At 44.1% G+C, this 13425-nt stretch overlaps 1 protein-coding gene across 2 annotated transcripts in view; it reads right to left on the bottom strand.

The window, feature by feature from the left end:
* Positions 1-13425, bottom strand: part of MDGA2 (MAM domain containing glycosylphosphatidylinositol anchor 2) — a 349837-nt gene that overhangs the window by 201945 nt on the left and 134467 nt on the right. For both annotated transcript variants that reach the window (XR_009958631.1, XM_062577836.1), the window contains exon 2: positions 9738-9877. Coding sequence is in view for 1 of the 2 variants with exons in the window: in XM_062577836.1 (XP_062433820.1) it covers positions 9738-9877 (140 nt within the window). In the remaining variant the exon portion in view is untranslated. The remainder of the gene's footprint in view (positions 1-9737; positions 9878-13425) is intronic.

Here is a 13425-nt window from a genome sequence, read left to right as displayed (position 1 = left end):
ATTTTTGTGGCAAGAAGCAGGTGGGAAAACAGTGGGAAGAAAGCCGAAGACAAATTTTCAAAAGAGAGGCCCTGATAGAGCAGTGCTGTTTCAACATGACTTGCAGCAGATCACAGAGAGAAGCACATACAAATCATCAGTTTGTTACAAAACTGCATCAATTGATTGAAAAGGTAAAAGCAATGCCTAGAAGGACTACAAGGCATAAATGTGCACTTTGGTAACGCACACAGGAGCGCTGAGATGAAGGGGGAAAAGCCTTCATTTCTTCCTCAGACTGCTACCTGCAACTTACATCTGTCAAAGGCAGCCTCACATCATAGAGGACATCACGAGATGTTTACAGACACAGCGGAGTGACGGCCCAGCATCGTGCCTGGACACCCCTCTATTAGCCCTAGCATGTTTGCTTCTTTTAAAGCCCTGAGTACACCCTTAGGAGAACCACCCTATAGCAGCTTTGTCATTTCCAATTTATGCGGGAAGGAAAAAAAAGAAATCCAGGTCTTGTCTGCTTTTTCTGTAAGACGACAGCTCTGATTCCCTACTGCTTCCCACCTGCTATAGTCACTGCTGCCCATGTGAAGGAAGTGTGAATATGTGCTTGGCATGAGCAGAAGTGGCTACACTAGGGCAAAGCAGAAGGCACCTACCTCTCACTTCCCCTGCTTACTTCTCTAACCACAAAAGCAGCACAGGAGAAGGCAGATCTGCTCCTGAGATCCGAGCCCCAGATCTCTCCCCCAGGGGAGAATGGTCTGGACTACAAGCACTCCCTTATAGGCATTCACGTATGTAAATATGTCCTGGATACAGAACTTGGATACGCAGGAGCCGCCTTACAGCACAGAAGACACATCTATAGCCTTCTGACAGAAGGTATTTTTTCCTCTCTTTACATCCAAGGGGAACTCCTAGGGAGAGGAAAGGAATACCAGATGGCCAGCATGTTGCTAACCACAGCCCACAGCACAGAGGCTGGATCAGCGTCAGCAAGGTCCATGTCCCTGCAGATGGTCCATGGTATGGTGCAGGCTGAGAAGACAGGTGGTCAATGCTTGGAACAGCAGAGCTGATAGTAGCCTTTGGGACTTCCTGAGGACCATCCCTGCTCACAGCAAGTGCAGCAGTTTGAGGCCATCTTTTTGTCTTATCAGACGCTTGGGTGGCAGAGGTTCATTCAAGTAGCGCATAGGCAACTCTCTAAGCCACACAGCCACCATGTGCTTTCCTAGCATGGCAGGAAGGAAGGGACCGGACAAACATCAAATGAGAAGACTTAATGTCCTGTACAAACCAGGCAGAGGGCTCAGCTGGGTTCTTCTGAACATTCCCCTAAGCCTGAGCTGCTTAGGCTGATCCTTTCTGCAGTGTTGGCATCTGCAAACAATCCCTTCTTCTCCAGCCCATCCCTAAGTCTGGCATATGCCTGCCTGCCTACCATCTGGCTGAGACCTCAAAAGGGCTCTGAGAGCAGGAGAGGTAATGGGAGATCTTCTGTACTATCCATTAGATTCTTGGCTTTTAATCTACCTTTCGATAGTTGCAGAGACCTACTGTGAGCTCAGGATGGGAAATGCAAGCAAACGCAGCTAATTAGACCCAACAACAAGGAAAAAATGTCTCTGTTAAGCAAAGTGCATGATTTTAGAGAGTTTTTAATTTTGCAGGTGTAATTAACTGCAGCTCCAAACCCCTAGTTATTTAGGTTATCAAGCTCAGTCAGCAAATCAGGAACAGAACTTCCTGCTCTAGCATTTGCAACTAATCTTAAATGCTGTCCCCAAAACTGGAGGTTTCAGTGAGATGCTTTCAAAATTCCACTTAAAGGACATAATAAAACTCAGTGAATACAAGCCGTACATTTTGAGTATCTTTCTGTTTTAGCACTGCGGCCTAGCTCCCATACATCCCTGAGCCAAAACAGAAGCACATACAGCATTAATGGAATACCACAGTTTCTGTGAAGGTGTAAGTCCAACATTCATCTCTCTGCAACAGGGACTACACATGTGCGTAAGGTGGAATGTGGCAGCCTCTGTTTAGCTTTAACACCGCTGCCTGTAATGGTCAAAGCAATAGTGATTAGTTTAGGCAAGAGAATGAACTGCGCTCAGAGAGCAGCTCACTTTTGGCGTCCCTCCTATTGATATTAGAGGACACCCAACAAAGCTGAGGGGTACCAGCTTCCTGCTTGGTCCAGTGTTAAAGATCATGCCAGTCCTCTTCCGTGTGTCACTGTCATTCTAACATGACTTTTCTGCTCCACAATACCTCTGGCGGTGTCCACTTTAGGCATGAAGTTGCGATGGTGTCTATCTAACCACCATTGCACAAAACTACAGTGGACCAAGACCTCAGCATACTGTAGAAAACAGCGGATGTACATGGTAAAACAGAAGATAAAGGAGGCTAAAGCAGTTCACTGATCCAAATTCCTTAGTAACAACCACTCTGCAGAGGCTGCAAGATAGCAGAAACACCGGTTCTGCACACAGCACCCATCATGCGTGGCCCTGTGCCCATTGCCAGCGATGGCCCCAAAGACACCTGAAATAAGCTTGCCATCGCACAAAACCCTCTAGGGTGGCCCTGGGGTCCATCTCCCCTCAACACCTCTTCTTCAATCCATTGCTGACTCTTTTACCTAAGGGCGGAGTGGACAAGGGGCATTTCTCACGAACCAACAGTCTCTCGCCTCAGGTACCCCGACCCATCCCGCTCACTTCCCCTGCTCGTTTCTCTGCTACCAGCAGATGGTTCCCTACATTTCCGGGGCTGCAAGCACATGTCGGGCTCAGCCCTGATGGCGACAGTGGGGACGAGGGAAGGGCTAGCAGACACCCCACCTGGCCCTTTCCCAGCCCTGCTGCAATGCGAGGCCAAGGCCACATGACAGCCGAGCTGGGCGGCACCTTCGCTGGTTTGGGAGCTGCCTCCTCTTCCTCACTCCCACTGCCTCCGCATCCCTCCCTGCATCACACAGGGTCTCTTTCGTGGTGCTTGCCTCTGCACAGCTGTGGCTCCTCTTGCAGTGAGACTGGATAGTACCATTACATCTACTGCTCGCAGCAACCATCTAAAATCAATTGAGGGTACTTACCTTTAAGACATGTCCCTTCTCAGTTTGGATTTTCCCTTTTAATCATTCACATTTTGCTCTCCTTAACTGACAAAGATGAGAAGCATCCTCCTGATCTGAGGGTCATTTGAGTAGTTGAGCGCTCCTGTGCTTTGGGTCCAAGAACCAAGGTTTCAATACGGCTCCTGCTTTCACATTGAGGATTGCTTCAGGCTCCTCTCTCTGTATGTATTTTAATTATTATTTACTATTCGTTACAGTTTAATGGAACAGGCCTCTGAAAATTGATTATCAGTCCCAAGCTTTCAAAAAGTATTACTGTCTTTGATTTCACATACTAAAAAAATTTTATTACATGTCAACTTAAAACAGAATTCAAGACTCTCTTCAACCATTGGCACTGGAGACCATGTTTATGCTACTGACTGCCACACATCTAGCAGAACAAGGACAGGTCCCCAACCATCCAAGTCCAGGATCTTCTGTGCATTAAGTATATTTAAATCCAAAATTTTCTAGACTATTTAGCATGAACTGAATCTGCAATCTCCTCTATTGGTAGCTACTCTTACTGTTACCCAAGCCTTTTGCTGTTCACATGAATCAGTCCCAAAAGGAACACTGATGCCCCTTAAAGCTTGCTTTGAGTAGGTACATGCCACCGTCAGCCAGGCTGAACCCACTTGTCAGGTAAGTTCTGAGTACTAGGAGCGCAGATAAACAGATTTCACTCAGCATCTCAGACCAGACTAAGTAATGGAATATTCATAACTTTTCATTTCTGCAGAATATTTTTTTTTGCTTAATTCTTTCAGTTCTCTAGTTCTTGTTTCCATCATCTTCTGAAGATTTTTCTATTAAGTAGCATTCTGAGACAAGCCAATCCAGCATGCTTATTTTTTTTTCCTTTATGTTTCTTATTTCCCCAGTTCTCTTTTACTTTGTTACAAATTTTTCAGGTACTGAATGCTTTTCTGCTTTCTCTCTGTTCAAAGTAATATCCAGCAGAAGCTAGGTTTGGTACACATTTGTGATGAGATCAAATGAATTGAAAAACCAGAAGTAGGACAAATTTATTTTTCTGGATCCATCATTTCTCAGTTCTTTTAGCACATAGTAAACAGAAAAGGAAACACAACATGGAATAAACAGCACAGTTTTAATACACTATACACCCGGTCTCACCTGTCAGTCACTACGGCACTGTGACTTGATCATTAGCTATTCTTGCTAGTAGGAAAAAATGAAAACAGCCCAATAACCGGGAGCACAGTCCCACGAGCAGTGCTCAGGACTGTGGGGCTTTTGCAATGCTGAGGTCCAAACCTCACCCGCAGCTGCACAGACCACTACATATTTTACAACTCCTGATTTCTGCACTCCTGTTCACGCAGCCCCTGGGGAGGAGCAGCAGCTGCAGGGACAGAAAAAACAGGCACGTTTAATCCTGGATCTGGACCAATATATGCACACAGAAGCTTGTTCTCTAACACAAAGATATATCTATATATAGATATGTTACCAGGTAACATAACCATCAATTAGAAAAGCTGCTATCACTTCATAAAAAGAATCATTCCCCGAAAGAATAAAATAAGTGCTGTGGAGTATTTTTCTCTGTGATTACCAACAGGAACGTTTTAAAAATGGAAAAGTGTAAATTGAAATGAAACTAAGTAACATCGCAAATGGGGGAAAAAGTCATTCATTAACCAGACTTTCTCAGTAAACTCCGTATGAAGTCCTGCTTGTATTCCATCTGCTATATCCCAGGTAGTATAACAGTGTTCAGTTAGTTTATATCGCAAGGTGATTGCTTACAATAAATTCATCTGTATGGGTGCAGTGAGATCCAAAACTACTTCCTCTGTTTTGGAGCCTAAACAAAAGCCTTATCAGAACAGCATTTCTCAATCTGAAACCAGTTTATCAGTTTATATGAATCCGCATTTTCAGTAACGTTCTTAGACTCACCACATCATAGTCATGTTAAGTCTTTACCAGAAAACATGCAAAAATAAAGAAGAAATTGTTAAATGACACCTACTGATACCCAATGTATAAATGTGTAACAACAAACGGGAACGTTTTTACTTCACTAGACAGCATGAAGAAAGAGATAGGTATAATTAACTGCAACCTGAGTAAGGAAAGCTAAATACTTTCTTTGCCTGAAGATGGTTTCCTTTAAACTGCCTTCTAGAAATCCAATTGCAGCCAAGAATCCGCAAGTGGTCACATAAAGTCAAGGCAGACTTCTGTTTCACGTACAAAAAGAGTTTGATTTTTCTATATTATATATTTCCACTCCTTACTTCGGGTTAACAATGAAAACTGATGGGGGATTTCTTAAATGCCTAAAGCAGTCAGATTTTTAAATAAAATCAGTTTCTATGCATGTCAATAATATCTTGAAAAACACAGTGAACTACATTCTTAAAACAGATACACAATTCCTTATTCTAGAAGCTCACTTCCCAGGTCTGATAATATAAAAATAAATTATCATCTTGAAAATAACTTGCACAGTTTGCAAACAACATAAGATAACTTTCTGTGCAAAAATTGGTAAAAAAAATTAAGTGCCAATAATAATTAACAATAAAATGAAGATTGAAAGTTTTTTCAGAAAAAAATATTTACTACAAGGAGAATAGGGACCATCATGCCAGATACTTCACCCTTAGCCTCATCTAATACTGCAGGCTGTCTGAACATGAGAAGCAAACAACAATATATTGTCTAGTTTCATTTATAAACTCTGCTCAGATAAAAAAAGGAAAGCTTAAAAATAAATGTCCTACCATCCCTGCCAGGCAGCCATCGCCTCTTGGCCACAAGGGAAACCCTCTGTAGACCTCACCCTAATGAATCAGGTTCATAAAGCAGTACGTATGGATGGTATAGAGGAGAAAAAGCATCTTTCCTTCCCCAGAGCTTCTCTTTGGCAACACTGCACAAAATAAGGCAGCCGACTTATACCGGGGACCTGGAATGCATCAAGTGACATAAAAGACTGCATATATCCGAGATCACCTAGGTACAGGTGAAATGGGAAGGCTGTTTGAACTTTCTTGATGTCTGCACCTCTGAAACCTGAGCCACTCTGTTTTAAATACCTTGAGCACTTTAGATCTTTAAGTACTTTAAGTACTATCTGTACTTAAATATCCAAGAGTAATTATTGACAAGTAATCATTCTGCAGTAGATACAAATGGCAAACACAGGCTAACTGGGCTTACATCTACCTCTGATCTCCTACCTAAACTTGATCAATGCTTTTCCCCAATAGCCACATCGGCAAGAGCAACGCAAACAGCGGCAAGATTCATTGCAGCCTTGATCAAGAAGACAGATTATATGCAGGCAACCAGTCCAAAGGGCTGAGCTTTCCAGCGTCACATGCCAAAGTTTAAACATTGCACTGCAAAAGGTTCCGGTGTCCTAGCATCATTAAAACAAAAACAAAAAACAAACAAACAAAAAAAAACCCAACACTTCCTGCAGCACTAAAATGGAATGGAAATCTAATAGGAAGGTGATAAAAAGGCTAACATCCAAACACAGTCCTGCCAAACCTCCTGTATTTTGCCACAGAATCACCCTTCTGAGACTACCAAAATTATCCCCCTGCTCTAAGGCAATTAATCTGCAAAAAATACTGCAAGTCTTGGAGAGCTGTAACATGAGACTGAAAGTGAGAGCGCAGACTTAGGTGCTAGATGACAAAGAAAATCTATAAACAGGCAAAATGAAGAGAAATCAATTTTCCATCCTGAATCCCAGATGAGAAAATAGAGATTTTATGAAAAAGCAGCTCTGTGGTTGCTTTCTTGATAAGACATTTTGGTTGAACAGCTTGTTTTGATCCTGCAGCATCATAAGCTTTGTCACTGCTTAAGAAGGCACCTCTCTCAGCTCGTCCAAAATATTTACTGACAGGTAACAGCCCTGCTTGCTTTGAAGCTGCTGTGGGCCTCCAGGCACATGGGGAGCTTTGATTTCAGCTGCAACCACCAAGACACTGCCCCACATATCCATGCAGCCATGGAAAAGTCCTCCTTCTCTTTCCTCCTCTGTTCCTTCGGTGGACGTCAGTCACCAAACTACCAGCCCATCACTCGGACGCTGCCAACGAGCAGCCCCAAGATGCAGAGAAGCTGAGCAAAGGGGCGCTGGTAGGCAGGTCCACGCCCTGGACCATAGCAGAGCCAGGAGCTCTCAGGGGAAGGCTTCGCCCCCAGGCAGGTTGGTAGGGACATGCTGCAGGGCAGTAGGGCGGTGCCAGGGGCTTTGCGTGACCTTGGCTAGACACTTACGGTCCTACTGAGGATAGGGCTGCTCCTCACTTTGCAGTTGTTGGTGGGCAGATCCATCACCAGGACACCTTAGTGACGAGGGCAGAAATAGGCCCAAGGGCAGACATTTATGTTTGGGTTACTCTATTTAAAAGCTGTTTTTTTGATTTTTTTTTTTTTTTTTTTTTTTTTAGTTTTGTTTCTTACCTCCATACACCTTCAAAATTCTCCCATGAAACAGATCGGAAGCATCGCGCTCGCTTTACACTAAACTCTTCTGCCCGCACGTGAATGCATCGTTCCCCTCTGCCCAAACGGGCTGCATGCACAGAACTGCTGCATCCAGAGCCAGCCTCCCTGGCTGTTACAAAGTTGTTAAGTAAGTCTGCATAATAAGAGTTTGGGATAACTGAGGGAATACTCACTGTAACTAACAGGCACTAAGGGACATGAATTTGTTTCAGATGACAGGTTATTAGATAATAAAAGTTACTGGGTCTGGAGCAGATCCCATCTTCCTTACCTATAACAGCATCTTATGCCATAAAAAATCCTGTAAAAGACAGCAGTGTGTCCTGGAAGTGGAAGGTGTTCCCTTCTGGCTTAAAAGTAGAGGCTCCTCATGGAGTTTTCTATCTCCAGAAAATATTTTACAAAATGCCGATAAATTAAAATGTTCACTTTTGTGAACAAGATTTGTATCAATTCAGGGCCTCTCATTCAGCTCTCAGTGGGTCAACGAGGAGCAGACCAGTGCCAGCCACCAGCGTCCTTCCCAAGTCCTCCCTGCCAATGTTCAATGAACCACTAAATTCACGTGGGGCTGGGCACCATTAGCATGGAAAGGGCAATCAGCAATGAAAGAGGATAAAATAGCAGGGCAACAAATATATTCAGTGTCTCACAAAGCATGAAAAAAATCAAACTTTATTGTAACAGAACCGATTTTAAAACCTCATTGTTCTCATTCAAGATGTTATAGACACATTTGGAATTAGCCCTCTTTTGCAGGAAAGAGATCCATTTAATTTTCAAAAAATGTCTTGTTTTATAACGTGGGTTTAGATATGACAGCAGCTGAGAGTGTGCCTATACTTGACTACGATTACATCCAAATGGAGTGGAAGTTTCTAAAATACAGTGTGACCTATGTCTACCAAAGGACCAGCACAGGCTAAAACCTGAACTTTCTCCTTCTTTTTAAATCTTCTCATTAAATTGGAAATAGCTACAGAATGAACTGCAGAGAATCACCGCACCTCTTCATCCAGGAAGTATATCACTAGAGCTTTTAGATTTGATATCTCTGTTGAATTCCCTTTCTCTAGTTCTCATCTCAGCTAACTGCACATCACAGCTCCCCCGGAGTTCAGTAAGTTTGTCTTACGTGATTGCAACAGAGGTGGTTAATTCACCACTTCGCAAAAAAAGAAAGAAAAAAAAGTCTTTGCAAGGTATTCAAGTGTTCAAAACCTTATATAAATATGTGAACCATAAAATTTGGTTACCATAATTAACCCTCAGCTCTCACAATCTAGCTTGCCACCAACAGAGCACGATTAAAGAGACCAGAAGGAAAAATGGCAATGTCAGAACAGGGAACTGAGAGCAGCGAGTTTGGTTCAGAGAAGAGGGTGAATACAGTATAGAAACACAAAGAACAGCAGAATAGGGGAAAAATGTAGTATTACCCTTGCACAAGACTGTGGGTGTTTGAAAGGTCATGATTTCACATAAGCTCTTAACAGACACCCTGGGCAAAGCGGGCAGCTGGAACACAGGCTGGCTGGACCCCGGCTTTGAATCCCATCCCTTGGAAAAGAGCTTGGTCTTAAAGGAGTAGGGTTTTTTTGTCTAACTTTTGTTTTCTGCACCACTGCAACGCTGTTGCTGTAATGACTAATGACACGACAGATGTGGAAGCGAATCTCGATTGCTCCCTCTGAGCTGCTTTAGTTGCTTACTCCGGCACGTACGATCGACGTTCAGTCGTCCTTGTGCTCGTATTTGTTTGCCCTTTCCTTTTGCTGCCCTGTGTGAACCTCGAACGCTCGCACACCAGGATCCCACAGTACGGAATCGCACAGATGTCAGAAGCCGTCTGTGGTCGTTTTTAAGACCATGTTCCCAGCCAGACAGCTAAAACATTGAGGTCTTTTCCACTGCTGATACTTCTGCAATGCTCCAGTATTGCGCCCTCTGCCCTCACCCTTGCACTGGCCAGGACCAGCCTGCCTGAGTCCTGCACTTATTTCGGGGGAAAAAACAACCCACGAGGGCTCAGGGACAGGCAGCAGGGGTGAGGGCAGCGGCGTGGCGGTGGGCTGCCGGCCGGCTGGCCGCGGTTGGGACTCACCTGTGGCCGAGGATGGCCAGTGACCAAGCAGGTCAGCTCCAGCGTCTCGCCCTCGCGGATGGTGTAGACCCTCTCCGAGTAGCGCTCCTCCTCGATGTTACACGCCAGGCCCGAGTGCACGATCCGCACCGTGGGGGGGGCTGCAAAACCAGCAGAGACAACGCGGGTGAGCGCGAGCGCCCCGTCCCCCTCCCCAGCGGGAGGGCACGGGATCAGCCCTCCGGGCGCCGCGACCGAGCACGCGCGCGGGGCACACGCCGCTCTCCGACGGCCGCCCCGTCCACCTCCCCTCCCGCCACGAGGGGCCACCTACTCCCCTCGCCAAAATTCCCCCTTTTCTTCCGTCCCGCTGGGAACGAGCTCGGCCCTTTTTGCAGCGGTGCCTGCACCGAAGCCGCCAGCCCGTTTGGTGCAGGGACTGCGAGCAGAAGCAACAAGCAGAGATGGGGACATAACTCATGAGCTGAACGTCTGCGGAAAGTTTCGGTGCAAGCCAAGATCCCTGCCGGAGCATAAAATTCGGTGCCAGAAGAGTTTGCCGTGTTATTTATTAACACCTAGCAATGCCTTGAATGACAGCGTCACAGACCGATTTGTGCTGCAGTTATTTTTAATTTCCAAATAAACTTCCAATTATTGTTCTTTTTATTATACATCTTGCTCAATGTATTATCACACTCATTATACAAATGAGACACCTTCATTAAACCATTAAAATTCAGCAGCAGAAACAGTGGGGCTGATACTACTTTCCTTTAAAGCACATACTAAAATCCTGCTGCCTTCAAGGGAATCAGGATTTGGACCAGAGTCCAAATCTGGCCGGGGAGGGACCGTCATTCACCGAACAACGCATCCCTGCCCCAGCACCTGCGGGTGCCGGGAACACAGCTGGAGCTCCTCAGCCTGGCCTCCCCCCCGTGCAGCAAGCCCGCGGGGGACACGGCTCCGAGGCAGCTCCGCGCACCAGCAGTGGCTCTCCACCGCTCGCCTACAGCAACAAGCTGCTTTCCCCTGTACTGCCCCCCAAGGAAGCAAAGCTTATGCCACCACAGCTTCTGAAGGCTGTGGCCCAGGTGGGTTCTCCTCGTTATTTTAGGAGATGCCCGACATAGCCATAGACAAAACCGCTGCCATCCTGTGCACACAAACTCTTGTCAGCACAGCACCCTGACGGGCTGCTTTGAACCAAATCTTATTTTTTAAGGTTACTGTTTTCACAGCTTTCAGAAGGATAAAGATTAATTTACCAGCAGCAGCTGCCTTCTGTCTGCAGTAGATTTTCCTTCTTCCTCCTCCTCTCAGAAACAGGAAACAAGAACCATATAAATGCAAAGCATTTCATGCCACCTCTTCTTAAAGGTGCTCCACATCTCAAATTGAGCTGAACTTCACCAACAGAGCTGTCCTACACAAGGAGATCCCACAAGCCCTCCATGGGCAATGCCAGGCTCGGGCAGGTCTCCAGGAGGTTGTTTCAGCCCCAAACGGGACAGTGCTCCTTCACCACTTACCAACCTGAGCACCTTGCAAGCCTTACTCAAGTCAGAAGAACAAGGGAATAAATCAAGTTATGAAAGACTGATACGCAAAAAATAGTAATTTTGCATTAGTTTCCATTTTGTTCCATTTTGTCAGGGACCACCACACTTCCCACACTTTGCCACCAAGCCTCCAGGTAAAACTTGTCTCTAAGAGCATGACCCCAGGTGCCAGCTGCAGCCCCACTCCTCCATAGCAAAGCAGTGCCTAATTTTAAACACCAGAATGAACCCAAAGCCACAGACTGTAGACCATTTCTGAACTTAAGATGGGCTATATTTTATACTTTGAATATCAATGGCTTGAGATGGTCTGCCTGCTGCTCCACCATGCACACCTGCGGGTGCAGCAGGGGCTTTTCTGATCACCCACAATGCAAATGATGAAGTGCTGAAGAGCCATGGAGTAGAAAGGTAAGACAAGGTTCAGCATAGACTATGAGACTTCTGATAAAATTAGAAGCGTCAGCAACATTATGCCAACATCCTGCTGCCTTTTAAATTCATATTACATTAATATTACATTTTCATTCATATTATATTCATATGACTTCAAATTACATTTGAAGTGTCCTTCATTTTAGTGTCTACACCACTGTTTCATATCCATTAAGGTTTTGGAAGGCAATATATAGAAGAAAAATATATCCACTGTGTATTATTATGGCAAAAGCATTTACTGATTTAAGAGAAGATCAGATGAATAAAGGAAATATCAAAAGTATTCTTACTTCTTTAAGTTTTAATGTCTTACAGTTCAGAAGATATTGCATAATTATGAAATGTCACCTCCCTCTCTACAGCAGGAATATTCATTACAGCTACTTCTAAAATATGCCTCCAAGGATTAAATACCAGGCAAGACATTAAAGTAATATATACTTGGCATTTATTTTGTTTGTGGCATTTTAGAAGAATTTGTCCTGTGATTATATGCAGTAAATATTGCATGAACAAATCCATCATGCTTCTACTCCCAGCAGTATATACACACAAGGCAAAAAAGCCAAGTGTGAGGTGAGAAGGAAAAACTGTAACAAGAAATCTCTTTGCTTTTGCTACAAAGAACTTCCATAACACCAAGAGATTTCTTCTTTCAGATGAAGAATGGTGGCAACCTGACCTTTCTCCATATCTCATTATATATTGATGTTAGCTAGGTTTCCTTTATTGGCTGCTCTTTTCCAGCATTTTCAATTTATTTCAACCCTCTGTCTCTGTCACATATCCTCCCCTACTAAAGCAACATGATTTCAACTTGCAAAAAGTTCCCCAGAAAGTATAGCTCCAGAAAAACATTGTGCCAAAGACTTCTGTAGAGGCAGAATCAGCAATGCCCGAAGTTAAACATGTATGCAGATACCTAATGAGAAAAGATAAAGGACCAACCAGATGAATGTTAGTCAACTTCCAAAGGAAATAGGCAGAATTAGATTTGTTTTCTGAAACAGTCCAAGGATAACATAGCAATTTCTTACAGTAAAGGAAACCTCTGAGCTTCTCAAACCAAGCTAGCCACCCAAAAAAAGCAAACAAAATAAGCGTACAATAGTCAGAAGAAATGTTTTGCAACTTAAAGCACGTATGTGTAGCTGCAGTACAAACAAGAACTTGTACAACTGGAGTGCTTCAGGTGTTTCTATTTAACCGTTGGCAACTACCACAACCTTAATCACAAAACTTTCAATATGGAGAGGCTTTTTCTTCTTTTTTAATTAAAGAAACATAATAAACTGCTGAAGTCTCATTAATAAATTATAATCTCCACTCTAATTGGAAAAAAAAGAGTTTTTAGTCTACACAATTAAAAAGAAAAGCTGGTGAATGTGCTTACACTCTTTCTTAATTGCTCAAACAACAGAAGACAAACAAAATCCAAGAAGCATTTGTTCACTTCCAATCTCACAATTTTTCAAGCTAACCCCAGAAGTTTCTAGGGCATAAGACTTGCTTATTTGCCTATGACTTGTGACATTGCAAATAAGGTAAATGAAATTTTTGATATCAGAACTGAACCTCTGGGAAAGATCACCTACGAACCCTTGGCGGTAGGCTACCTTCAGGGAACCTGTTCTGCCACGACACAGAAGGGCTGTGACCTCCCAAGGTGCAAAAGATGCGGAAATACCGGTGGACATAGTCTCCTT

Source organism: Rhea pennata, chromosome 5, assembly GCF_028389875.1.
Source record: "Rhea pennata isolate bPtePen1 chromosome 5, bPtePen1.pri, whole genome shotgun sequence".
Lineage (NCBI taxonomy): Eukaryota > Metazoa > Chordata > Aves > Rheiformes > Rheidae > Rhea > Rhea pennata.
This window is presented reverse-complemented; position numbering and strand designations above follow the sequence as displayed.